Source organism: Aspergillus luchuensis, chromosome 7 (genome assembly GCF_016861625.1).
Source record: "Aspergillus luchuensis IFO 4308 DNA, chromosome 7, nearly complete sequence".
NCBI classification, from domain to species: Eukaryota; Fungi; Ascomycota; class Eurotiomycetes; order Eurotiales; family Aspergillaceae; genus Aspergillus; species Aspergillus luchuensis.
The window spans coordinates 2917122-2943479 of record NC_054855.1 but is presented as its reverse complement, the minus strand read 5'-3'; the positions used below and the strand labels follow the sequence as shown (position 1 = coordinate 2943479).

The window sequence follows — 26358 nt, the reverse complement described above, 5'->3', positions numbered from 1 at the left end:
TAACCCAGCCTCATGCACAATGATGCATTTTTCTGACAATGTCCTATCAATATCCCAGTAGACTTATCCCGGCCGGTCCCGCCCAACCCAATCAAACTCCTTGTAAGCAGCCACCCGTATAGCTGGCCTGTTGATTCGGTAGAAAGTAGTCACAGGTAAGACAATTCCAACGACGCGTATAGCTTCATGCTTGTCAGATGTTCTGTCCTATCAGGATAGGCATAACGGAGAAATGCGGATGCAGGTCTCAGTTAGAATAGCCAAGCTCAGACGATCATTGCACGCCTGATTGATTATCGTAGAATGATGATGAGACCGAGTTGACATTGTCAGTTTCAACCATTCAATAAATATAAATATGCGATTGACCATCTCATCTTACATCAGAACCACAACTCATCACATCAACCCCAATTTACCAACAACCAGTGCCTCAATACCACAACAATGGCTTTCCTAGCTACCTTTATCTCCCTCCTCACACTCGTCACCCCTGCCCTCTCCGCCACGAACTGCAGCACCGGCGCCTTCACCGTCATGTCCATCCGCTCTGGCACTTTCATCCAAAACCTCCCCCTGACCGCTGCCGACACCAACTTCTACCTAGGAGGCACGACCTCCACCGCATGCCCGGAGGACGTAGCTGAGTACGATGCATGCCCACCAGGAGATGAAACCGTGATCGACTACAGCAACTACCTGGTATGCCTACCTACCATTCCCAAGTTCCTTCTCACCACAAAAATGGCTAATGATGAACAGAGTTCCGGGTACGTCCAAGAAATCTACGTCGATCCCACCGGCGCATTGAAGTTTGTCGAAGCGCACACGACATACATGGACCCTGGTGCGTCGACGAGCACGTTCTGCTACACGCCAGGTACGAGCTATGGACAATGGACGTATACAGGCCTCGGGGCGACGGGGTTCATGGCTTGTCCGTTGGATGAGGATGAGGAGGTGAACGGGGGTGCGTGGCAGGTCTTTGCGGCCATGAAGAATGCGACGGTGCCGTCGGGGAATGTGAGTGATTGCTTGCAGTTTGAGGCTCTTGCCTACCCGTGGGTGTCGAATGGGAGTTCGATTGCGGCGTGGCAGTATGATTGATTGAACCCTGACTACTTTGATGGGGTAGCGTGTTGGGGAGGGTGTTGAGGAGGGCCTTGAGAGAGCATTAATAAGTATATTACTGCAACGCAGACAGTACACCACTACATAACATCAGAGAATAAACAGTACTACGGACCTACAGCACACGTCACAAGGGACTTAAATCAACCAAATCAACCCACTCTAACCGATAAACTCTACTATAGTATATCCACCAGCAGTCTCCCACCTCCGACATCTCCGCGGAAAACTCAACGCCCACGCCCATCGCCTAAACACTTATCACCCCATACTCTCGGACTACCACGACAACGCCCCCACACCATCCCGTCACTTCTACTGTGTACTAGATACTGCATCGCGTCCCGTCTACTCCAGACTAAAGTCTACAATTCTAACCGGCAGTTGCAGTCATCCCATCGAATGGCGTAGAACCCCACTCACTCCTCTCACTACCAGGACACGCGACACAGACACAACCCTACGAACCGACATGGGGAAGACCGAGAAACCTTGGTTCATTTTCCCGGAAATTCCTCAAGCTCAATGCCGGACATGTATTCTACAACTGACTCGTACTTTCCATTTACAACACACTATACCTCTACAACCTCCTCCACAGCTACAACACTCGTACTCACCCGGCCCCCATAACCAATGGAAAAACAATCACAAGAACCCCATAGATCCGCCCCGATCAGATCCGACCCCAACATCCAAATGCCGCACAGATCCGGCATGTCCGTCCGTCCATCTAACAATGGGGGCGAAATCGAGCTCGGAATCGGAATTATTTCATCCATTTATGCCCTACCTACCGTAATTAATAGTAGAGACTACTAAGTAATACCCGGGATCCTAAACAACAACCACCCACCCAGACAACCCCATTGGCCAACTACATGAGCATATCCCGGCTTACGATCCCGAAAAATTCCATCACAACAAAAAACTAACCCCAAACTAGACTACTAATCAGTTATGTTCTGGTTTAACGTTAGTCAGCCCAACTAACTCACCACTAGACATTTTAGTGCAGAAACTATCTACCGACTAAACTCAAGTAACCCAAGGGCCATGCGACATGGGACACATGTAGGGATCAGACCATAACCAAGACAATTGTTGACCATAGGGTAAGACGGGGAAAAATTTTTTTTCATTGTATCTTTCCCATCCTTTCCGGGGTAATGTCTTGGTTTTCAGGCACATGGCATGACATTAGGATTGTTCCATGGAACTCGAAGGAACTGTGGATGGAAGAAGGGGAAAGGAAGGGGTAAATAGTCCAAGCCAGCCGCTTTTCTGGATGTTAGTGGGGTGGAGTGGGCTGGTTATTAACCGGGTGGATAAATTGTCGCTTTTTGGTTCATAACGGTTCAGTTGGACTAGTTGTTCCTGGGGGAGGAGAGAATATTAGGGGCAGCTTCGGGGACTCTTTCCGTTCGTATTTATCTATTACTTAACGAGACGATCATAACAGTCCATTTATTGGGTCACTAATATCTTTAACCTGGAGGAAAAGGGATGAAGAGTAGAGATATTAACTGACATTAACTAATCATTTATCTAAATTGATTAATCCGGAAGACTTCCCATCTGGGAATAGACTCCCCCCGTCGTACCTCGGATCAAAACTCGGTACGCCGCGCAACCGAAATAAGGATGATGAATTCAAGAGACCAACGTGTCTGATATATATGATGCCGAACCAAGAACCGAAATGCCAAAAATCAAACAGCCACGGCATTATGCCTGCTGTATGGTAAAACTGTATAGATGATATCATAGCTCGTGAGAACCCAATAACCCAAGCCCGCCAACCGGAACACCACCCATGCAAACCCTCTATAGGAACTCCTTTTCAGATGAATACAGCGACGAGGTCGAGTCTCCCGGTCCCGGGAGCTGCACCTTGGTCGCATCAAAGCCCCACGCCTGTTCGCGAGCTTCCTTGCCGTTGCGGACTTGCATGGGCATGGTCCACTCCTTGAGGCGGCCCTCCAAGAAGCCCAGGTCACGGTTCTTCTCCCACATCCGCCGCGACACCTGGAAGGCGGCATTGACCGTTCCCCGCCGCAGATCCTCATAAGCCTTGAAGGCGACAGGGAGAGGATCGTAGCGGTGCTTCGCTAGGATGCGCGAGAAGAGAATGGCATCGTCTAGCGCGTACGCGGCAGACTCATCACGCGGCGGCATCTACTAATATCAGTATCAAGTCAAAGGCATCCAAGGGATAAAAACTTACTGCATGCGCCGCGTCACCGAGGAGGATGACCCGGTTACGGTACCAGCGTGCACCCGGGCGAACTTGCCAGACAGGATAGAGCATCCAGTCATCGGCCTTGTTGACCATGTCCCGGATGGCCGGGAGGCCCGACCGGCCGAAACGGTCCCGCATCTCTTGGCAAAGGGCATCTTTGATAGCCGCGGTGCGCCGCCAGTCCTGACCCGGCTCAATCTTGTAGTGCGACAGGAGCTCCTCCCGGAACTGCACGATGGCGGCAACGAAGATTTGAGTATGATCTCGGTCACAATAACTGGCGAGCAAAGAGCCATGACGGGAAATATTCATCGAGGTGGAGCGGAAATGAACGGGGGCCTTGATGTCTTTGCTATCAATCATGGTTTGGACGAATGAGATGCCAGTGTACTCGGACGGGTGCTCGGGAGAGACCCAATGGGTGCGGACGTTGGAGTGGACCCCATCGCAACCAAGAACGAGGTCCCCGGTGGCCGTTGTGCCATCTTGGAAGTATAGGACGGCCTTGTCTTTTGACTCCTTGCCGCGGACCAGCTTCTTGCCAAAGACCACATTGACGTTCTTAGTGCGCTCGACAACTTTCAACATGGCCAAGGACAGGATGATACGCATCACTCTGCGGCCCTTATACCCACCAAATCCGTTTCCATTGTCATCAGTAAAGTTGATGGCGCCGAGGGAGCGTCCCGAGCGGCTGGAGAACAGCTGGATAGCATCTACATCGGTGCCAGACTCCGGTCCCAGCTTGTCCAGCTCGTCGAGGACACCCAAGCGATCCAGATGGCGCTGAGCAACGGGGGTGAGGTTGATAGCACCGCCGGATGTGGAAAGGATGTCGTGCCGTTCATAGACGTTGATCCGGAGATCGGGGACAAAGGGCGTCAATTCCTTTGAGAGGGCCAGAGCAACGGCAATGCCCGCAATGCCGGCACCCACGACCAGAATATCGCGGGGGACCGATTCGGCTTCGAGAGGGGGAGCTCGGTCCACGAAGTTCCAGAAGCTGACCCAATCCTTTCCAGCGGAAGGTGGCGGAGTCGCCTCATACCCAAGATCCATCATGGTTGCAACTTTTGAGATGTGATTCAACCGATACGACAGCGGTAAAGGGTTCTATTCATGAGAGACGATCGAAGGTTGTGGAGGGGTGCTGCCATAAAGAGAATGCGTGTCGTGTGCGTAGCTGCCCGAACCAGAGGGGAATCGCTTAAGAAGAAAAATTGAGAAGACTCTAGTGAAGAAAAATCCTTCGGAGGCGAAACTTGACTACTAATATCCAGGGGGAAAAGGTTAGGGGATTGGGGTTTGTATATGTACACCAATCACCCCGGTGCACCGGCCAGGCTCCGTAGTTTGTAGAGACCAGCAGGAGACATGTTCGGCCGGATATGGAGACTGTTCGGAGGTAGGTCTGCCATGGTGGTATGGAGACTCGACGCGGCGAAAAAAGTTGGCAGGAACCAAGACCCAAAAAAAGTTTTACTTTCCATGTCGAGAAAAAGAAAAAGAATAAAAAATCAAAAATCAAAACCACGAAAAGAGATTTGCCTGCAGGTTCTCCACTCATCAAACTAAACCTCGTCTGGCGACCGTCGAGGCAGAGACCGAGCATCAACGGCGCCAGGCCAGCGTCTGCTGCTCCACCCGACCTCCGAGACCACGGCCGATTCGGGATGCTATAGGCTGGAGAGACCAAGCTGTCACTGACTGAACGGTATCCTGGCCCGCGGTGGACACGCTGGATCATCTCATCACAACCGTTACGGTCCGGCGCGGCATTCTTGGAAGCAGGTTAGTCCATTAGATCCATTCGTGAGTGGTAAGTACTATATTGAGGGGACTGATAGATCAAAGGGACTGGGTGAGAAGGAAGGAAGTGCTTACCGAGGTTGAGACAGGAAGGTGTGGGTCAGTCCGTGTGGCAGCTAAGACTGAGATGAGCCAGGATGAAGGACTGATTTCGTCGGCCGGAAGGGGTTCATGTTCGTGTCTCAACTCTCAAGCGATGCCGGCGCAGAGACCGGGAATGGTAGGAAACTATGCATGGTGATGCAGAAACAAAGATGTGGATGAGCTGAGATCTTCTGCTGAAAATTTCTACTTGTTTGGTGTGTGATTGTGCGTAGCCAAGACACTAAGGCGTGAAGAGGGCAGGGGGGTCACCTGCTCCTGCATACATCCTGGCATCTTCAGTCAAGTTTTTCAGGCTAACTAACCGCAGCTGAAGCTGTTGATGACGATGATGTAGAGAACCTCATCGGAAGAATGTTGTCGTTTGATTTACTGCGGCTGCATGACTGATTTAGGGTAATCACAATCACATGTTACGATCGCAAATCGAGCATATTAACCTAGACTATGAGGATCAATCTCTGTCAGCGCCATCGGCGCTTATGCTGATATCCTAACTCCCATATAAGTTCCACTAAAGGGGTTGTGCGCCAAACATTAGGCATTTCGGCTATGAAATTGATCCCAATGCCAGGCACTAATTATTCAGGAACCGCACACAGATGGTCCAAGTGCCCTTCGGTCGCGATCCCGACCCTCCGAAATGATCAGGACAGTCTAGACTCCGCTCGCAGCTCCCCTTGGTTGTCCCCTCTTCCCACGACTTGGAATCTTCGATAGGGGGATAATACGGAGAACTATGGGAGTCTTTGCGCCGGCCGCCGGGTTCCATCGACGGTACTTCGTCATCCAACCACATTCAATGCTGTCCTGCGCTATTGTGCTCCCCACTTCGTTTGGCCTCGTCCGTGAGCTGCGTGACGTAGCCTCAATGGTCTCGGATCGACTACTTGGTAGGGAAACAGACTGAGAAGGGGATAGCAAATCCTGTTAGACTAAAGAAAGCAGCCTGTTGCCTCGTATAGACACAAATCAATTGCCTGCCTCCATGGATGTCAAAAGTTCATGCACCTGTCATGCACAGAGACAGACACCATGCGTGACTCAAAACCGGTTTTGCTTGACCTGTCAGATCTGAATTTTCTAGCGTCAACTCTGGTTTCCACCACTCAGGGTCGACCACCACCAGCAACGCCCTCCGAGAACGGTGTGTGTTCCTGACGATCCATAGCTATTTTCTACCTAGTCGATAACTAAGCTAGTCAACACTTTTTTTTTCTTCGAGACCATGAACTGCGGTTGTTTCTGAATTTCAGCTTCTCGTCACTAGTACGCACCGGATCGTTTCAATCCAGAAGCAACTCCGTCCATGACGACTACTCAGCCTTATGCGGAGAAACGCATCATCGAATCATAGGTCGCAGCAGGGGATGTCAACTCCTCATCTGCTGCAGCCGTTCCGGAGGAATTGCCGGAACGGCCACGCGAGGCCCCTCTTACCCCCTCCCTCTTCCGCTATCCGGCGTCTCCATCACCCCTGGAATAGAAACATAGCCTAGACAGACTGACAGAGACATTATACGAGAATGCGTCCAGTACGACAAAACCACCTCCCTCGGGATACAGGTCCGTCAATCACAGCCTTCAAACCGATGCCAGGCAACTATGATATCGCACCGCATCAAACCCCCGATCACTTCAAAAAGAGGAAAGGAACTCATGACCATACCCGGAAATTGCATCCGCCCAGATAGCCAGACATGAGCGAAACCTCGCACCCGATATCCGACACTGACGATCTGCAAGTCCAAAACCCTGCCACGCTTGGCGGGCGGGGGGAAAGTCGTTGTCACACGTACGCAAATAACCGTCTCGTGATGCCTCTAGTGCCTAGCACAGCTACCTTCTATAGGGTCAACGGTTACAGAGATAGGACAAGAGAGCAGGTATATCCCCACCCCGGTAACTGTCATCAAACTCTATCGCGAGATCGGCAGGCCTAGTTCATCCTGAGGACGTGGCTTAACATACCCATGCATGAATCGATGATTATTATTATCCAATATGAACCGGATGTACTCATCATCAACCATCTTAGTTCCATGCAGATGCAGATGGCATGGGGGATCTCGATCTGTGGTAAATGCCGCATGGCGGAGGGTATTTCCCTATATGAGTAGCCTATTATTGTTCGTGGCTAGTTAGGCTGTTTCGCTTCGTGATACTACCACGCAGGTAGATAGGTCTAGATCTATACTTTTGGAGGTAGTACTACTCCGTGCATCATGATGAATCTACTAGTAATCATCATAGTAAGGTCTCTGACAGCAAACTCCGGTGTGATGCACTCTTCACTAACTAGCATGACACAATAGTACCCCTTAACTCCAACAATATCCTAATCACTACGTCGTGGACGGAGTACTCAACAGAGTCGAATCAGCCGCAATATCTGTCAAGCCAAGCATAATAATCTCGTATCTTGACCCCGCACACAACCCAACAGACAAACCTAGATCACCTCCTACAGTTGACGTATCTCCATCACGTCAAATATACTAAATGTGAGATGCATTATCCCCCAACACATAGAGATAAGGCGACAGGGCCTACTGAATTTTGGGTCCGAGCGTACGTAAGGTCCCCTACTAGTACTAAATTGGACCTATGATTGAGTCGCGCTGTATCACGTTGGACCTGTACTATTTAGCATGTCCCGATAAGGGTTTCATCTATACCGGCAAGACGGGGAGAGGCCTATGCGTATCTTGGATATTAGGGGTGTACGAGAAATAGTAGATAGGTGCTGCGCACGGATAGCTTGTCTCGTATCTGGCGTGCTAAAGTGTAGGGTCTAGACAACTCATATATTGGACAACGCTAGATTATCCATGATTGATATAATATCGACGCACGGATGCGCGGCTTCACATGTAATGTAATGATGACTCTAAATCTGGATCTCTCTTATGCTATCATATCTCTGAAACGCTAAATGCAAGATGCACGAACTTTTCGTATATGCAAGGAGAAACACTTTTGGATGTATCGTCAATAGACCGTTTCATGTAGGTCAACCGGGGAGTTTATCTCGGCAGGGTATATACGAGTCTGCGCGACGGTCGCGTCGGAGAGTAAGTCTAGTCTAGGTGGATTCCGCCACACGGTCGAAATGGACTTTCGAGTCTAGGTTGAAGACAGTGTTGACGCCGGAGAGAAGGCAGACAATTGCTAGTTCTGTTAGTGTTGTCACAAAATTGAGAGTGGTAGGGAACAAACCGATAACGCAGCTCATCTCGTAGTATCCGACCTGTTCGGCGATATAGCCGGAGATGATGGGCCCGATGAATGCTCCGAGCGTCCATCCCATACTGGCTACTGAGAGAGCACGGGAATAGCCTCCGTTGGGGCCAAAGATGCCGGGGTGCTTGGCTTCGACTTCGTCAATGGTGACTGTACTTGCGTTAGGTTGTGTTCATACTATTATCCTTTCTGTACTGCTGAAGATGTGCTTACCCGTAGCTTCGATTGTACCGGCCCCGTTCAGCAGACAGGACACTGATCCCACCACAGTAACACCGACAGCGTAGATAATTTTTCCGCGGTCGCCCTCATTCGCCCATGGGAATCGCTCGTCACCAGGCATGCCGATCACCCACATCACGGGCGCGAGAAGCAAAAAGCCGACCGTGGTAGGCCATCGTGTCCCGACCCGATCTTTCAGCCAACCACAGATGGGGCTAAGAAGGATCCCGGGACCTTGCAGGGCGAAAAACATCATACCAGCAGGAAAACTACCCCAGCTGAAGACATCGCGAACATGAAGAGGAAGGGTAGTGTCGAAGCTGGAGACCAGAACAGCAAAGGAAAGATAGCTGATCACGCCGCAGACGAAGCGGCGATACCGCAAAATATATACATAAAACTTCCAGCCCGCCATGTCGCCCTCGAGGCCGGGATTACTGCTCAGGAGAGGTGCGCGTTCAGGGTCCGATGCGACACTCGCATTGCTAGAATACTCCGTGTCGCCTTGGACGTCCGGCTTTTCCAGCATGAGCAGACGAAGAATAATGTCGAGGATAAGGATAATAAAGGCACTAGACCATGCTACCCAGTATCCGCCCAGTTCGAAAAGAATGCCCGCAACCATCGGACCCCCTGAGGTACCTGCTGCTACGACCAGAGAAATAACCCCGTATGTCTTGCCCAGATTTTCCGGTTGCACATTGTCCGCGATCGTGGCGTATCCAACCACCCAGATGAAGGAGCTGGCAATCGCTTGAATGAGACGTCCCACGAAGAGAGTGAATGCTGAGCATGATTGTCAGTATGCCAACATTCCAGAGATATGCGACATAGAGACCTACTTGATGTCGCCAAGGCCAGAACTATGGATCCAAACAACGCAGCTAACAGCGATCCAACGAGCAAGATTCGCTTGGAGGACATGCGATCGGCATAGTGGCCAATGAAAGGGCTTGTAACGAGAGCAGCGATGGCGGTTTCTGACAGCAAAGCGAAACTCACGCGCTGGGTGAGGGATACGTCTAATCCGAGGCGGTTTTCGAGAACGTAGGGGAGGATGGGGACGAGGAAGGCGTAGAGAAAGGTGTCTAGATAAGGCGACAGATATTGTAAGCGGAATTCCTCACAGTAGGACAAACGCAGTCAATTGGAGTGTTACCAGTGAACAAGGCCATCGCCATGGCGCTGACAATGAAAAGGGGCGATGACCGCCATTGCTGGCCCCATGCGCCTCCCTTGGAGTCGGAGAAAGTCATGGTGCCGTCGTACAACTGCAGACCAGTTGGGAATGAGGCAGAGAAGACATTGCGATGGAGCGCTGCTGATAAGGATTGAGGGATGGGTGTCAGCCCTTAGCTGGCACCCCAATCGGAGTCCGCGGCTAGCAATTCCGAAACCGAAGCCGGGGTTACTTATTAATCATCCAGCACGGAGTACGGAGTAGTTAATAGATGAGAATAATATACACCGCTTCCCATGATCTTCGGGCCCTGCATGGAGGTGTCCCAACATAAACCTAAGCAGGTCATTGTTGGTGGGTATCTACCCTAGGGGCCGCGTTGACTGCAGGGAGGAGCAAACATCTTGCAGGGGAAATCGAACATGTTTTGCGGGTGGGGCAAATCCTGAACAGGCACCCAGGCAGCAAGGCATCAATAGCCCACTGGGGGTTTATCTACTATTTATGTCTAAAAATTCAATGAGGCTGACTCTAATATCCGGCAAATAGCCTATGATCGTCAAGAGTAAATGACTATAGCCTATTTCAATTATTATGGAATGAGGCCTGCATTCACACAGTATCTCCTCCGAGTTCAATATCAAAGGCCAAATCCCTGCAGGGAACACCTTCATTATCGACGCTCTCCCCAAGGTTTGATAGGTGGTCTGACACGTCCTGTAAACTTGGAACCAGAGTGTTTGACACCTCTGTACAGATTGGGCTCTGATCTTCTGCATCTTTCGTAGCCAGGACCGTCTCTGGTACTACAACGAGAGCCCCGCTCGTTGACTCTTTGTACAAGCCGGGCCACAGCGTGCATTGAACACGACCTGCAACTTCCTGGAAAGGTATAGCATGCTGCATATAATCCGGGGCAAAATTATCTCCCAAGGCACTGCGAAAGAAACGATAGCGGCTCAGTTGACGATCTAGATCGCGCTTGAACTGCATACACTCCTGCACAAGGGCACGCAAGCGCCTGGCCACGGTGGACGGTTCAACGGAATAGTACTGCGAGAGCATTATCTCCACTTGAGATGCCACCATGTTTATATCGCTTTGCTCATCTCCAAGCTTCTCCGCAGCTATGCTTGTGGCCGTGCGCCAGTGATGCTCAGTATTCCCGGGGCCTGGGGTTCAGGTCAGCCTCACTTTGACCTACAAGAGATCGGAAGTCATACAGTTCTGCCGTAGTGTCTCTGCAATAGACACGAATCTTCCTGATTCTTCATTGGGTATCCCTAGTAGGTATAAACCGAATATGCGATGAAACAGAATCTGACTGACGACAGAGGCGATAAACGCGCGAACCTCATGTGGGCCTCGAGGTACAAACATTGCTCCATTGTGCTCGAGATTCTGTCTGACTTTGTTCAGCTGTTCCAAGTCGCGAAAGTATGTATTGGACCAGTTTCGAAGTCGCTGTAGGAGCCGTCTCATATTTTGTGCAATATCGTCGTCAGAGAGAACGTTTGGCTGAAAACTTAGTGCTTGTATCTGCTGCGTGAGTGATCGGATGTCCGATTGCTTTTTAGCCAGCTCTAATCTCATCGACTCCTTAGACTGCTGCGCGTGGTATAGTTGACGCCGAAGGCCCTCTTCTACGTGACCCGTTGCCAGCGCAGCCTTTTCTAACCCTCTGTATAATTCGGGGTTGTTCTGGGAATGTGAGCATGTGGATGTCATTACTACATCGTCAACTGAGAAATCGACTCACGCGAAGAAGATGTTCGACAGGTGACGATTTTGGAGGCGACATATCGCCGTTGGCAGCAAGTCTTCGTGGCGTTTCTATGTTGCGAAGGACATCAAGCATTGGGAAGTACTGGGAAACGATGTCGATGAACTGCTCCATGGTGGTAATTGCCGTTGTGTAAAATGCTGAATTCATCCTCCAAGGTCTTCGCCAACGTTGACTTCATCACTCCTGGCTAATCGTCATCGTGACTATGGGGACGGAAGTGATGCATGGTAATGACAGAATCCATCTCGCTTCGGCTCCTTAAATCCCCTCTGCCACCCCTCCTTTCACTTCAACATTTTCTTCTTCGTATCTGTACGATAATATACTACTGTGTCTCAAATATGTCGAATCCTCGTATCGTCATCGGACTTGACTTCGGCACCACTTATAGTGGGTAAGAGATAATTATTTATCCAATAGTGATCGGGGAATTAATATTTGTCAGTGTCGCATGGGCTTTGAGAGATTGTCCAGATAAGCCAGAAGTCATAATGTCGTGGCCTGGAGCTGGGAACCGTCTGTGGCGTCTTTCGATACGTTCATAAAACAATCTGCTGATTATTAGCAACAGGGACAATACCTAAAGTCCCTAGCACCATGGCGATCAAATGCGGTGGGCGTGTCCATTGGGGTTACCAAACCAACTACCTTGTTGGAGATAATATCCGGGGCATGAAGCTATTATTAGATGAGCCCCGGAATTCAGGATACGTAGCATCTTTGATAGATGCGGGACTCCTCAAAAGGTCGCGCATACCAGCGGTTACTTTGACTGGCATGTATCTGACAGGACTGGTTGACCACACCAAGAAGATTCTCCAGAGGCGCTTCGGCCCAGCAGCCGAGCAGATGGAAATGAAGTATGTCCTAACGGTGCCAGCCATTTGGTCTGATAAGGCAAAGGATGAGACCTTGAAAGCTGCTTCAAGGGCCAAAATCCCTCAGAAGGATATTACTTTGGTATCTGAGCCAGAGGCGGCAGCTTTGTACTGTCTCAATGCAATTCAACCTAACTCCATCGAGGTAAGTTGGGGTATGCGATAAGAAGAGCTTCTTTTTGACGTCGAATGCAGAACAACGATGTTGTCGTAGTATGCGATGCCGGTGGTGGTACTGTGGTAATTAAGCCTATCCCCACATGGGTGACTATTTTGCAATTATCATGGCTGAACAAGACAGGATCTCATCTCATACTGCGTGAAGACGGTGTCTCCATTGTCTTTGGAGGAGGTATCCGAAGGCAGCGGTATGCTATGCCTCCAGCCAAGACGCTATCTAGATCGGCTGACAAAAGCAGGTGACATCTGTGGATCGGTTCTGCTCGATGCCGCATTCAAGGCTTTTCTCAATGTTCTGGTGAATGATAAACATCTAAGTGGAAAATCCTCCGAATTGGCGTTGAAGTATTGGCAAGATCAAATCAAGCCCAATTTTGCGAGTGACCCGGACTTTGAGGAGGAGACCCATTTTGTACCTCTGCCTGGATTGAAGGATAACCCCAAAATAGGTCTACAAGATGGGTTTCTTCAGCTGGAGGGGTGAGTAAATCTGCATCATCGAAGTATCCCTGCGCGCCTCGAAGCTAAACTCTAGAACTATAGTGCTCAGATTAAGAAGATCTTTGATCCGGTTGTTGACCGAGTCAAGGTGCAAATAGTTCACCAGGTCAATAGTGCTAGAGCCAAGAATATGCCAGTGAAGGTGAGTACATCATTTGATTTACGAGCGTGGCTGATTATTACCGGTAGGCGATCCTTCTGGTGGGAGGATTCGGGTCATCCGAGTACCTCTATCACTGTATTCAGGAAACATTCAGTGACATTGTTGTGATGCAGCCACCAAACTCGTAAGAAATTAGAGAATGTCTTCTATAATGTCCAAGCTAACAAGTACTAGTTGGTCTGCTGTGATGCTGTGAGTCTCTTAAGGTAGAAAGGGTATTGGCGCAGCCTGCTTACCTTAACCCAGTGGTGCGGTCCGATATGGTTTGGGAGGCAACCAGGTTACCAACCGAATTGCTCGATGCCACTATGGCATTTGGCATGAAACAAATAATCCCGAGACATTGGCTAAGTTTCCAGACGCAAAGAGATTCTGGGATGACTTGAGGGAAAGGTGGTATATTCGCGACATGATGACTTGGTATATTCACAAGGCAAGTACTCAGTGGCGGACCTTGTAACTGTTGCTCATCACTTTGTAGGGCGACGAGATTCACGAAGGAAAACCCATACGGATGGGTTTTGACATGACCGTTGCTGTTGGCAGAACGCCCAGTGTTACAAGCAGACTAAAGATATGCCTTCACAGTGAAGCACCAGAACGTAGCGATAGTAGTAGGCAACTGACTATTTCATCTTCCACAGAGGTACATCAGCTAATTAGTATGCAGGTGTCTACCAGTTGTGTACCTTGACAACTGATTTAAGCAGTGTACCAACTCAATACTTCACAAAACACAGGAACAGCAAAGGCACGGTTTACTACACTGTTGAATTTTACATTATTATGACCCCGGGGTCCGCCTCAATGAAATTCGAGCTGGAGTTCAATGGCCAATCGTACGGGGAGGTTCAGGCTACTTATTTTGAATGAAAGCTGCACTAGGCCACTCCAACTGCGGTGTGTTCAGGATACTTGACCGTGTTTCTTCCTTTAAGCTAGCGTAGCCATATGAAAGTTTATTCGAACTCGATAAACAGGTCCAATAAGTCCGTATCAATAGCTTAAAAGTATTGCCGCTCTCATATAAACCCATGCGTCTATACAGTCTACTTCTTGACTGTATTCCCTCGGAGAACACACCACCCCAACCGACCATCAAATGATCTTAAACAGCTAATCAAATTCAAGAAACCCCTCGCTGCCCCCCAGCTTCACCAAGCCACCCAACTACCCCAAATCTGCAGCAAACAACCCGGATAAACACCTGCATTGGCCACCCCGACGCAGATCTTCCGCGAATAGCGTCGTGTTGCGGTGAGCGGAGTTTACCCGCACCTCCGCATCCGGATAAAAACAGAGCACATCAATGCGATCGATCATCAGCCGAATCCGTGCTCAATGTTTGTAATAAAGAGGAGGGGACATCCCCCGTTACTTTCTCTTCGCATACGCCATACGGACAGTGCACAATGCGCCTGCCACGTTGCGTCAGCGTCATTCTCCTAGGGTTGGAAGCGGCACTCGCCGAGTCCACCCAAAAATGGAGCATTCAGGATTTCAAAACCTTGGTCTCCTTCGGTGATAGCTATACGGACGATACGCGAATTAGCTACTTCAGCAACCATAATGGGTCTGCGCCGCCAGTAGGCTGGGTCGAGCCTATTGTATGTTCCCCAGACACTAGACACACTATCCCTACCTCCAAATGCACATAAACACCTATATCATATACACCGCTAACAAATACCTCCAGACAAACCAATCCGCCTCCGGCGGCTACATCTGGGGTCACTTCGTGCACCAATACGCCCACCTATCCCACCGGTACAACTACGCCGTCAGTGGCGCCTCCTGCTCGAACAAAATAACCCCCCGAACGACCTCCTTCGGACTCTACCCCTCCGTCCTGGAATACGAAGTCCCGGCCTTCACAGCGGACAACGCCTATCACATTCCTAGCACGGGAGAAAAGTTCCTCCAAAATGACCCAGACAGCACAATCTACTCCATCTGGATCGGGACGAACGATCTCGGTAACTACGCGTTCCTGACTGATTCGCAGGTCGCAAATAAGACAATCCCGGATTACGTTGACTGCGTGTTCAATGCCCTCGATGGCGTGTACAAAGCCGCGAAGGGAAAGTACTTTGTTATTATGAACATGGTGCCGTTGCAGTTAGCGCCGCTGTATGCGACGCCGGAGAATGGGGGCATTGGAGCGAATAATTACTGGCCTGATAAGTCGGGGAATTTCACCGAGATTAGTTATCGCATGTGGGAGCAGGTGAGTACCGTTAATCAGGTTTATGATTATCGGACGCCGTTTGAGTGGGTCGTTGGGAAGAGGTATCCGGGGGCGAAGGTCGCAGTTATGGATATGTATTCGTTGGTGAGTTCAGTTCTTTCCTTGAGGGGTTGAGGTGTGATGGTTGCTGATGTGGGCAGATCTCCGATATCTACTATCATCCGCAACAATATCTCAATGGGTCAGCGCCGGCGAATGTCACGGGTTATATTCATCATTGTAATGTCGCGGGGTCAGAGTGTGAGACGCTGTCGAGTCCGGATTCATTTCTCTGGTATGATCAGTTGCATCCGTCGCAGAGGACGGATGAGATAATTGCGGAGGAGTTTATCAAGGTAGTGAAGGGGGAGAGTGAGTATGCGACATATTGGTCGTAGGGTTCATGACTTAGGTAGTATATACGATTCGACGATGCAGTCTACGAGTAGTCGAGATAGAGGTATAAGGGGATCAGGAAATTTACGGGAAATATATCATTTACCAGCAGTACACAATGATCACTGAAGCCATTAATTAGACCCCATAATAAGTCTTCACATTAATTGGATTGTAGAAGATTTCATGCAACAAGAAATAATGTGGTATGTCTATTAGACCTAGTGACGATCTACACAACATCGAACTCGATAGTCCCCCATCCCTCAAACGTACATGTCCACTGACCAACCTCCATAGGAATAGCCTCCAGACAACTTCCGGGCATAATAAGCTGCCCTGCCTGAAACTCAATATCATACTCCGCCAACCGATTCACCAACCACGCCACAGCCGAGATCGGATTCCCAAGAACATTCTTCGTATTTCCCGTCATCAGCTCCTTGCCGTTATGCTTCAAGACACCACGGGTATCATTAAGGGTAAGGTCGGTAAGCTTGCGCGGCGTTCCACCCAATATGATAGCACCAGTTGACCCATTATCCGCAAGTGTATCCGGCAGATCTATCGCCCAGTTCTTCACGCGGGAGTCAATGATCTCAATGGCAGGAATAGCATAGTCGATGGCATTGATGACATCTGCCACGGTGATATTGGGACCTTTCAGGGGCCCCTTCAGAACGAAAGCAGGTTCTAGTTCCACGAACGGCTTGATGAATTTATTCAAGTGGATAGGTGTGCCTTCGTAGATGAATGACTTTGCATGTAGGAATCCATAGTCGGGGTGGTCAAGACCGAAAGCGGTTTGCATCACTTTTGCAATGTTGCCGAGCTTGTATCCGACTAGACGGTCGCCGTTGGCGACGTTGTGCTTGGAATTGATTTCTTGGATCCTGAAGCCATCGTCTGGGGTGAGGCTGGGCCAGGTCTTGGTTGGTGGGTCGATGGGTTTTGCTTCAGCTAGGGCTGTGCGAAGGGCAGATGCCACGTCGTTAAGGTCGATAGAAGACATGTTGAGGGGTGTTTTAGAAATACGAAGAATGGAGAGAATTTGATGATGGAGAGTGGCACTTTGGCATGGCACCAAGGACATTAAGAACCGATTGCTAATTGACAAGCCTCCATGGAAGCATCTCGGGATAATGGCGTTGTGATCATTCTTTACCCGGTATCTCTTACTACTATGATTGATACTCACATCCGATTCCGAGATGGTCAATGCCCTACGTTCTATGTGATAAGCATCGGATAGAAGCCGAGACCCCCACCTTCATCCGAGGGTGCTGCCGCGAGTGCTGCCGAGGACAGCGACCACAGATGTCAGGGATCGGGTTCTTCATAGACCAAATTGGATTTCTTCATACTGCCTCTCTGACGGGATGAAGGCAATGTCTCATTTCTAATAGTCAGTTCCATGTCTCGGAAGAGTCGATACTGTGGGAAACCTATTCATACGAGCAATGGACCATATGAAATATCACGCGCCGTCATCAGGGTTCGGACCACAAATCCGAGTTATATAAACATATTTATAGGTAGTATCCAATAACGACATGTTCACCGTTGAAGTTGGTGACAACATTACATGATCCATTATTCGAAATGGCTCTTTCAGCAATGTTCATCCAGGTTGAGCTACCCACTGTTATTGGACTGGCAACCAGTAAGGCCACGAGGCCTTCTTCCGACCTGCCGTAATCCCTAGTCCCGAGAGCAAAGATCGTCAAGAGGGAATTGGTCGATCCAACAAAGCGTCTGAACAACCCACCCCCAATGTCCATCTACACGATGGAGCAAACTCGGCTAGAGGAACACGACATGCCACTCCACGCGGCCACAGATCCATTCCCGCTGTTTCCCGAAACAGCCATGGTGAAAAGAATTTTGGAGCAGATCTTCAATGAGAAGCTTCTGTCCTAACAGGCATACTCGTGTTCCTTTCAAAATAGATGTCAGGAAGCTTCTGGAAGTCCTGGACCGCACATCTGAGGTTGCTGGAAATTGACATCATTCCGTCAATGGACGACTTTGATTGACAGGATCATTATCTTGATTCGGAATGACAACGCGAACATATAACAAATGTCAATATTGCTTCCCCGGGTAATAAGCTCCCGGTTATCGCCTGACATTATGATAACTTCCCGCTTGTGTATGTGATATTGATTTCAGATTGCACTGACATGGCCAGTAGAGAGACGGCGCTCAGGACGCCTAGTGGGAGGCTTTGGAATCTCGTGAGCCAGCTATGGTATGTTGATCACCCCATGTATGCATATTTACAGTAATGGCACGATTGTCTCGGATTATATAGAACCACTGCGGTCATGCAGGGTAGATGCACTGAAGGCCGGGCACTCAAGGCGCTTGAAGGCCGCAAGCACCTCAGCATGGTCACTTATTTCCGACAGAAGTGGCAGAGAGACTCCTCGTCGGAGTGCGGGGTATTAGTGACATGATTGAGTTCTACACTCAATACACGATGTACTGATTATAGATCGTGGAGGGACGTTTTAAAAAAAAAAAAAAAAAAAAAAAAAAAAGAAAAAGAAAAAAAAAAGAAAAAAAGAAAAAAGAAAAAGGGGAGCGTGTTAACCAAGAGGCCATACAAAACTCCTGAGATGAAACGTTTTCTCAATAAACGGATGTTCTTCGTCGAATCAATTTCGACACAGATTCAGAAGATTGCATAGGTGCCTACAGTTTCTGGCCGTACATTTTCGTTGCCTGGTTAGCTCAACCAGCGAATTAGCATTCTGGTAAATATATTCATCCTCTTCCCGTCCATGACATGATCCTTCCCGCAGTTCCGTATTAGTTACTGTTGAGGCATTCATGTAGGCTAGTCACGTGCTGCGCTCAGGCCGCCCACACAAAGCACCTCTTCGCGTTGCTTTGTTTCGCTCTCCTAGATAGCTCAATTCAACCCACTCTTTTCCTTCGCGTTCGTTCCGTTCGTTACTGCTCTCGTTGCTTTCGTAGAGCGCTCCTCAAGAGTTACCATGGCTATCCGACCACTGTGCAGGTTGGCTAGCTCACTTACTAGCTGTATCAATCATACTGGGTTTGACCGTGATTGAGTCTAATCTTCAGCCTTACTTCTCGATTAATCCCTCTTTCTACCGCAGTTTATCTTAACCGATAAGCGAAGCAGCAGGAGGGCACTCGGCAAATCTCGGGTTGGCACCCGATCATACGAATCTTGGGGGGTTTTAGCGAGGCTGCTTTTCTGCCAACGCCAACGTCGGCTTATCTGCGGGGGTACGACCCACAATATGCGGTATTGGGAAAGGCTAAGCTTGTTGATCAAGACCGCATTCAGCTGCCGCACTTCGACCAGAAATGCGGGGGATCCGAGATGCATTAATCGTCTTCTGTGCCTCTGTATTGGCGCCGACGTCATTGGCTACGCCGGTTTCCAACACCTGTTATAAAGGGGTCGCCATGGCCTTCTCACTGCGCTGGAATCTTCCTTCTTCTCTCCAGGAAATATTCAGCAATCCCTTTTCAATATGGACGTCGACAAAAAAGACATTGAGGACGTTCTGCAGCCACCCGAATACGTCCATGACGATGTGTTCGGAGAGATCTCGGAGCACGGGTGAGTACCGATCTTTCCGAGCTCCATGATTTCCAATGATTGACCACAGTCTTCAATTGCCTGGACCTTTTTAGTAAGTATTTCCTACCCTTACCAAAACGATAGTATTGTGAGGGGTTGACTGCAGGGCGTAACCTAATACGTCACTTGCCTGTTTCATTCGGCAAGCTAAACCTTTCAATCGTGCGGGAATGCATTCTCGATTGAGTGAGAAATGATCCTAGGAAGAGGAATGCGCCGATTCATTTACTACGCTTTTGTGGTTAGAGAGCTAGGAACTTGTAGGTAAAGCGCGCATAGTAAACGTCAATACTTGGTTGTTCTTATAAATAATTATTTCTCAACAGTGCCTTTCATTGGTATGCTTGTCTTGAGAAAAGTGAGTATGGAATATGTCATGAATACACTGTAGAGGATAGCCTATCCCACCCTAAGTACACCTGAGTTATATTCTCAATTTCATCAAACTAAGAGGCAACGGGTCCGCTACCTCCACACAGAACAGGATGCATAGCATCAACCCAACCTAAATCATACTAATACTCTCAGGAATTGTTTGATCTACACACCCGATCATCACAAGACATCAAACACGGCTTTGACCTTTTCCATGTGTTTGAATTCGTTTACTAGTGAAGTCATCTGATCCGAGCAGCTCGACGCGGATCCGACGCTCCAGAAGAGGAGGGGTAAGGCTTATCTCGGATGAGAAGCCGAAGCTGGGGAAAACCCTCGGACCAAGTCTTGAGGATCGGGAACCCCATTGAATGTGTCCCGATGCTCCCGATACGTACAGTGCGCGAGTCCATTGCTCAACCGAGTCGCATTCAAAATGTTATTTACGTCAAGATGACAACGGTCGCAATGACATGGAATGTACATTATGAAGGGAGGACCTTTCCTTCGGGAGTTCGATCGAACGCACGTACACAGAGCGCAAGCCATATCTACAAACCAATACAACACAACACATACATAATCTACAGCCGTCTACAATCGCGGTCAAATTTTTTTTCACTGAGAATATCCAACATTAAATTCAGATATGCCAAGCACACAAATAACCCAAATCATAGCATCCGCTGCAATCACCTTCGCAGTCATTGTACCCTTCGTTCCACCCGCCTTGACAACGGCAAAGATGCGGTCGAATCGCCGTCGCTCTGACATATCCCTCCGGCCTGCGTTTGTGAGACATCCTTTGTCTATTGTCATGCCTGCCTCTTTCTAAAGCTTTCCAGTGCATGCCCTATCTTACATTTGCAGCAGCCGCAGTCGCAGCAGAAGTCAGGGACACCTCCGAATATTGCATGTGACGAGTCCAGGAAGTAATATGAATGAATTTGCATACAGCGTTAGGCAGTGAGCTTGTGTGAGCTTATTTGGGTTGTTATTTTTATATGGGAATATTTAGCTGGAATTTGGGTTTGGAGCGCATCGCATGTGTTTAGCGGGAGTCTACTTTTTTTCTATGAAAGAGAACTGTCTAACTTATCTACTTTTGTTTTTTTATATGTTTTATTCTATTCAGAGAGACTAAAGTAGACCAGGTGAAGAACACTCAACGTGTATTGAATCCATAATTTAGCCAATCGATATCAATGATCATCGCCAGAACCTTTAAGATACAGCCAACACCGCAACTGCCCATGCCGGCATATCAACAGTGTAGCTTCCGCTGCCAGACACAGTAGAAGTCTGCGTCGTAATTGACACATCATGGGGATAGTTGCTCACTGTCTCTCCCCCGGAGAGCAACTGGAGCTGACCGGACGTCGTGCCCTCGATGTTCACGGTTACGTTCTGTGACGACGATCCGTAGTTCGCCAGTTTGACGTAGTACGTGCCCTCGTCAGACACGGATGCGACCCAGTAAAGCGGATCAAAGTCGGCGGTCGTGTTGACTGGGAGTACTGTGGAGCCGCGATTCGTGGAGAACATCTTCTGAACGTAGTACGATGTGGAACCGGTTATGGAGTCTGGACTGGAATCCAGGCCGAAGAGATCGGGCTGTTGCGGAGTTAGTATTCTTAGATAATGACCGGTAGCTGTGTGTGATGGAAATCCAAGCACTTACCGACCACTCGGCCATATCGAAATGCTCCAACAAGGGTGCAAAACTAGCCATCTTGACAATGTCGCTGTTGCGTTCCATGCCGATCATGTAGACGGCTTCACTGCAGGATCCCTGCATGTACGACCAGTAGGTAGTGCTACCGTCGTTGCCGGTCGTACTGGCGTATTCGCCAACAAGAATGGGCCAGTCGCGTGACCAGTTGTCCCATTCGTCGAAGAGGTCGATGAACTCGTCGGGTGTGAGGTAGTGGTGGATATCGGTGATGACGCCGTCGGGGATGGTGGATGGAAGGCAGGAAGTGTCGGTGGTGGAGGCGACAATTGTCAGGTTGGGGTATGCAGCATGAACAGCATCGTAAATCAAAGTGAAGCGATTTGCGTAGGTACCACAGCCGCTGTTGAGATTGTCTTCGTTGCCGACCTCGAGGTACTTGACGTCCCAGGGCTCGGTGCGGCCGTTCTTGGCACGCAGGGCGCCGTAGGTCGTGTCTGCGGAGCCGAGAACGTACTGCTAGTGTCAGAAGGGCTCTGGGAATATTATGTGGGGTAGCATACTTCGAGCTCATTGAGAATGTCGTCAACATAGGGATCCAAGGCTGATCCGGACACAATGCCGCCACCTAGGGAGAGGCCACTCCATACAGCAAGGAGCGGCTCCATGTCCATGTCCTCGCACCATTGAAGGTATTCATCGAGACCTAACTTTTCAGTCAGTCTGGCTTTACTTACAAACGGAGTTTTCGAGCTGAACTTACCAAGTGCGTCCGTGTTGGGATAGGACCAGTCACCTGCACAAGATGTAAGTCAATGGCGGTCTCTATAGAAGACAGGTACAGGTCTCCGTACCTTCGCGTCCTGGGCGGTCAACGACAGGACCAATAGTCTCGTTCCACTTCCAGCGATCGCTAGGGCTTGCACCTTCCCTATATACAAGTTAGTTCGAAGTCCAGCGCCAAACACAATCCGAATTTATGGGGACCTACAGATTATTGCCTCCAGGGAACCGCAAGAAAGACGGCTTTATGTCCGCAAGGAAGCTAGCAACATCATTACGCAAGCCGTTGTATCTGAGCAATGTTAGACTGTCGTTCAGAATAGAGTACTTAGAAACACTTGCCGTGAGTTATAAGTAGGGGGGAACAGCTGCACCAGGCCAAAGTTTAGAGAACTCCCGGCCACCTTGGAAGCATCGAACCGTAGCTGCCACACATTGTGCGCATCTGCAGACACAGACGAGCTGAAAGAAGTCTCATAGTATGTGAAATTGGTGCTGGTGCTGTCTACAGTGATGTTGTGATCCGCATAAATGATGCCACTCGAGTTTCCCACGAGTCGGAGATTGACGGTGCCAGAGTAGTCACCCTTCATATAGAAGTAGTTGTCGTAGTCAGTCCCCAGAACGGGAACACCCTCATACCCTTCATTTGCAAAGCCAACGTAGCCAGTTGCTCCAGAGGGAACGGCTACCTTGAGTGTGGAAGTGATTGCGCTGCTAAGAGGATTGGCCGTGTCTTGCGATATAGTGACATTGCCTACCGCGCTATACGCCGTGAGGCCCGGGTCGTCGCCCTGGAAGCCGTTGTTGCGGAGTACTTGGCCGTGGATGCCACCGTCACCTAGCACTGGTTAATGTGCCATTCTCCATGTAAATCAGCTGATCTGGCATACCAGAGTTGTTGATATCCTATGAAGTATATGAGCGACTGCAGTAATGAGAGAGGGTGAATCAGAGTCCGTACCTCGAACATGACCCCATAAAGAAGGGGGCTCGATGCATTCCCACCACTCTTTGAAACCGTCAGTTCAATGGCAAGCGTCTGACCGGCCAGCAATGCCGCGGCCAGCGAGGCCAAAGTAGACGAATACATATTTAGATGCTTCGGAGTTGGCGACTCTACTTTGCGAAATCATATGAAACTACAACTCCCCGGAAGGGGCCATTCTTTAAATGCTTTGGGCAACAACAGTACTAGTATGCAGCCTGCAGAACTATTCCTGTTCCTTACATTCTTAAGCCATAGAATTGGGCACCGCATGGGCCCATTAATGCAAAATAACTACATTTACCTTACCCAGGCTGATAAGCCCACAGGAGAATTACCACGTTGGGGTTGGCATCGTCAGGGACTCGATCGCACCGGCCCCTCACGCAGCAGAAGATGCTGGCAATCGCGGTTAAAGTAGAACAGAAATAGACTAGAATTATGTATCATGCGAGCAACATGCACCGCATGTTGCTGCATGGTTGAAGAAATGCGGGGGGCAGATGAGGGGTTTCAAGGCTATCGTCGTCGTCCTCGGCCATTCTGCGCCGAGGGGTTAGTGAAAAGGGATAGTACTATGTTCTTGGCGGAATTTTTCCGACCACTCAAGTGGGTTTACGGAGATTGCTTATGAATATTCCAAGGCATGAACGTAAGAAAACATGTCATTCATGATTTCCTGCCTAAACGTTGAGGAAAGTGACTGGCAGGTGCCTGGATGCGAGGCGTACTAAGCCCTCGTATCCGGGCCGCTCAGGGGTCAATCCAGGGATTAGCACAGGGGCAGATGAACGCTATGCCCTTTGAAGTAGGGGACTCGTGTATATTGTGTCATCTACTTGCTTAAGTGCGGAGTCTCCGAAGGAAATTGGCCTGTGCACAGATATTCTAGCCAGAGAAATGTCATGAAGTGCGTAGTTCATGGGCAGCTGCTGCAAATTTGGCATTTATCGAGTATTAAAAAATCAATTTATGAAGCTCTAGAAGAACAGACAAACAATATTATTACGATCTCAATACCGCTTTGGCTGTTGTGTGGGGGAGATGGAAAGGTAGGGGGCAAAAAAGAAGAAAAGAAAAAGGAAACGTCCCGGGAGAGGATCGAACTCTCAACCTCACGATTAACAGTCGTACGCGCTAACCTTTAATGCCGAATTAGTAACTGATTGGGTATGATGTAGTGATGAAGGGTAAGCTTACCAATTGCGCCACCGAGACGACTCGATATTTGGTGCAGAAGAATAGTGTTAAATATGGGGCGGTACTGGAACGAACCAGCGTTAAACCAAAGCTGATAACAAACCTATATCCAACGCAACATCACTTCGCTAAGTTGAAAGATCTTTGTTGCCATGGTTGCTTTATAGTGCGCTGAATATATTCCAGCTATGAGCTCTGTTATATGTACTTTGAGATTCATGTGTAGGAGTAATATCCTACGTAGATCGTATTATCTCACTGCGGATATATAAACATCGCCTGTTAGGGAGTATATTAGGGAGTATATTAATGTTCTGAAGGCCATACTCCGAGCTCCCCAACAAGTCTGTAGGACAATCACTATCACTTGTCTTGAATAAAAAAGATGAATTTACGCCATCATCCTGATACCATTCGCAACATAGTATGACTTTGCTATCAGCAATATCCAGCTCAGTCGATAATCTGACGATGACTTCCAAAGAAAGTGACGCGACCGCATCGTTCTCTAGTGCCTTACTTAACTATACACACCTTGCCCTATCTCATATTTGGCCTGGTGTCTAATATTATTGCTGCTCGGTAATACTTCTGGTCTCACACATTATGTTATATATTTCTCCGAACTCCGCCGTGAAACGGAATTTGAGAGCGAATGGCGACAAGTACTACTGTTCGACAACCTATAGACACCCCTGCAATATTTGGACTCGATGCCCAGGCTAGTAACTTAAGCGATCCAACGTTACACTTTTTAGTTTTATGACCATGGGCCCATGCATGCACTTGGCTGTTACACAGCGAGGGACGCGCACGAGACTACAATTGAATAAAGTTTGGTAGTCCAACTGCATACTAATCTTTCATTGAAACTGATCCAATCAGTTACCATCAATGGTCTCACCACAGATATTATAATATTCCTGACGGGGTATAGCTTCGCTCTACCTGCCTCCAGAAGCAGCCACTCGATCCTGAGGCGGGGTATGGGGATTTCTACCCTACACTGGATGCATTGAAACGAATAAGTTCATGATTATGGCGTTATGATCATTAGGAATTCAAAGTTAAACATGATAACATTGATAATAACAGACTCTACGCCTCAAATCCAATTCCAGGCCCATGGTGAGGAGACCTCAACGCACGGTCATATTCTTTGTCAGCGCGGAAATCGTCGCGGGCAATCTGCTCCTCGTTGGGGTGGGGGTGCGTATGCTTGTTCTGAGGGGGATGAGAGCGGTGGGTGTGCTCGTGGCCTGGTCCTATGTGTCAGTCACCAATGTCTAGCATGATGCTAGATGATGGAAGTAGGAAATGGCAAACGAACCTTCACGACCGATGGTGGGAGGATGCTCATGTGCTTCTTCGTGCTTGTGCTCGGTCTTGTCCTTGTGGTGGTGAAGATGAAGAGCGTCTTCGGCCTTGTGGATGAAACCCGACATGATTGATCGTGGATGAGAGTATTTCCGGTTATGAAAGTCTGGCTTTGACTCGAGGATGATAATCAGAAAGGAGACTGCTTCTCTCTTTCGAGGAAAGTGGTAAGCCTTATAAAGGCAGTAGGAGATTAAATGACGTCGAATTAGGTGATTGCGTGGCTAAGCGTGGCATTCAAGATGGGCTGATTTGAGAACTTCCAGTTTCCTTCCTATGCA

The 26358-nt window shown here is 49.0% G+C and overlaps 10 protein-coding genes and 1 non-coding gene across 11 annotated transcripts; 4 read left to right on the top strand and 7 right to left on the bottom strand.

Annotated features, from left to right (window-relative positions):
- Positions 1 to 447: 447 nt before the first annotated feature.
- Positions 448 to 1107, top strand: AKAW2_70981A (uncharacterized protein; the record flags this gene model as incomplete). The annotated part of the gene is made up of 2 exons (XM_041683623.1): positions 448 to 702; positions 763 to 1107. The coding sequence occupies 2 exons, from the start codon at positions 448 to 450 to the stop codon at positions 1105 to 1107; spliced, it is 600 nt and encodes a 199-aa protein (XP_041547865.1).
- A 1851-nt stretch (positions 1108 to 2958) lies between these two features.
- AKAW2_70980S (FAD-dependent oxidoreductase) lies at positions 2959 to 4435 on the bottom strand (the record flags this gene model as incomplete). The annotated part of the gene is made up of 2 exons (XM_041683621.1): positions 2959 to 3309; positions 3359 to 4435. The coding sequence occupies 2 exons, from the start codon at positions 4433 to 4435 to the stop codon at positions 2959 to 2961; spliced, it is 1428 nt and encodes a 475-aa protein (XP_041547864.1).
- A 3934-nt stretch (positions 4436 to 8369) lies between these two features.
- On the bottom strand, positions 8370 to 10005 carry AKAW2_70979S (MFS transporter; the record flags this gene model as incomplete). The annotated part of the gene is made up of 5 exons (XM_041683620.1): positions 8370 to 8455; positions 8504 to 8677; positions 8741 to 9535; positions 9592 to 9837; positions 9909 to 10005. 5 exons carry the CDS (start codon positions 10003 to 10005, stop codon positions 8370 to 8372), a joined length of 1398 nt encoding a protein of 465 aa, XP_041547863.1.
- Positions 10006 to 10541: 536 nt separating this feature from the next.
- On the bottom strand, positions 10542 to 11826 carry AKAW2_70978S (uncharacterized protein; the record flags this gene model as incomplete). Its single annotated transcript, XM_041683619.1, has 3 exons — positions 10542 to 11101; positions 11153 to 11630; positions 11689 to 11826. 3 exons carry the CDS (start codon positions 11824 to 11826, stop codon positions 10542 to 10544), a joined length of 1176 nt encoding a protein of 391 aa, XP_041547862.1.
- A 230-nt stretch (positions 11827 to 12056) lies between these two features.
- Positions 12057 to 12759, top strand: AKAW2_70977A (Hsp70 family protein; the record flags this gene model as incomplete). Its single annotated transcript, XM_041683618.1, has 3 exons — positions 12057 to 12109; positions 12161 to 12231; positions 12287 to 12759. The coding sequence occupies 3 exons, from the start codon at positions 12057 to 12059 to the stop codon at positions 12757 to 12759; spliced, it is 597 nt and encodes a 198-aa protein (XP_041547861.1).
- Positions 12760 to 12963: 204 nt separating this feature from the next.
- On the top strand, positions 12964 to 14310 carry AKAW2_70976A (uncharacterized protein; the record flags this gene model as incomplete). The annotated part of the gene is made up of 5 exons (XM_041683617.1): positions 12964 to 13253; positions 13317 to 13416; positions 13612 to 13629; positions 13919 to 14051; positions 14108 to 14310. 5 exons carry the CDS (start codon positions 12964 to 12966, stop codon positions 14308 to 14310), a joined length of 744 nt encoding a protein of 247 aa, XP_041547860.1.
- Positions 14311 to 14849: 539 nt separating this feature from the next.
- Positions 14850 to 16062, top strand: AKAW2_70975A (SGNH/GDSL hydrolase family protein; the record flags this gene model as incomplete). The annotated part of the gene is made up of 3 exons (XM_041683616.1): positions 14850 to 15044; positions 15134 to 15769; positions 15826 to 16062. The coding sequence occupies 3 exons, from the start codon at positions 14850 to 14852 to the stop codon at positions 16060 to 16062; spliced, it is 1068 nt and encodes a 355-aa protein (XP_041547859.1).
- Positions 16063 to 16292: 230 nt separating this feature from the next.
- AKAW2_70974S (2-keto-4-pentenoate hydratase) lies at positions 16293 to 17153 on the bottom strand (the record flags this gene model as incomplete). The annotated part of the gene is made up of 1 exon (XM_041683615.1): positions 16293 to 17153. One exon carries the CDS (start codon positions 17151 to 17153, stop codon positions 16293 to 16295), a length of 861 nt encoding a protein of 286 aa, XP_041547858.1.
- Positions 17154 to 21281: 4128 nt separating this feature from the next.
- AKAW2_70973S (uncharacterized protein) lies at positions 21282 to 23605 on the bottom strand (the record flags this gene model as incomplete). The annotated part of the gene is made up of 9 exons (XM_041683614.1): positions 21282 to 21671; positions 21739 to 22245; positions 22293 to 22435; positions 22493 to 22525; positions 22584 to 22660; positions 22721 to 22804; positions 22879 to 23353; positions 23406 to 23421; positions 23477 to 23605. 9 exons carry the CDS (start codon positions 23603 to 23605, stop codon positions 21282 to 21284), a joined length of 1854 nt encoding a protein of 617 aa, XP_041547857.1.
- Positions 23606 to 24585: 980 nt separating this feature from the next.
- AKAW2_t70010S lies at positions 24586 to 24653 on the bottom strand. Its single transcript has one exon. It is a non-coding gene; the product is annotated as a tRNA-Asn (tRNA).
- A 1145-nt stretch (positions 24654 to 25798) lies between these two features.
- AKAW2_70972S (uncharacterized protein) lies at positions 25799 to 26145 on the bottom strand (the record flags this gene model as incomplete). The annotated part of the gene is made up of 2 exons (XM_041683613.1): positions 25799 to 25959; positions 26031 to 26145. 2 exons carry the CDS (start codon positions 26143 to 26145, stop codon positions 25799 to 25801), a joined length of 276 nt encoding a protein of 91 aa, XP_041547856.1.
- Positions 26146 to 26358: the final 213 nt, after the last annotated feature.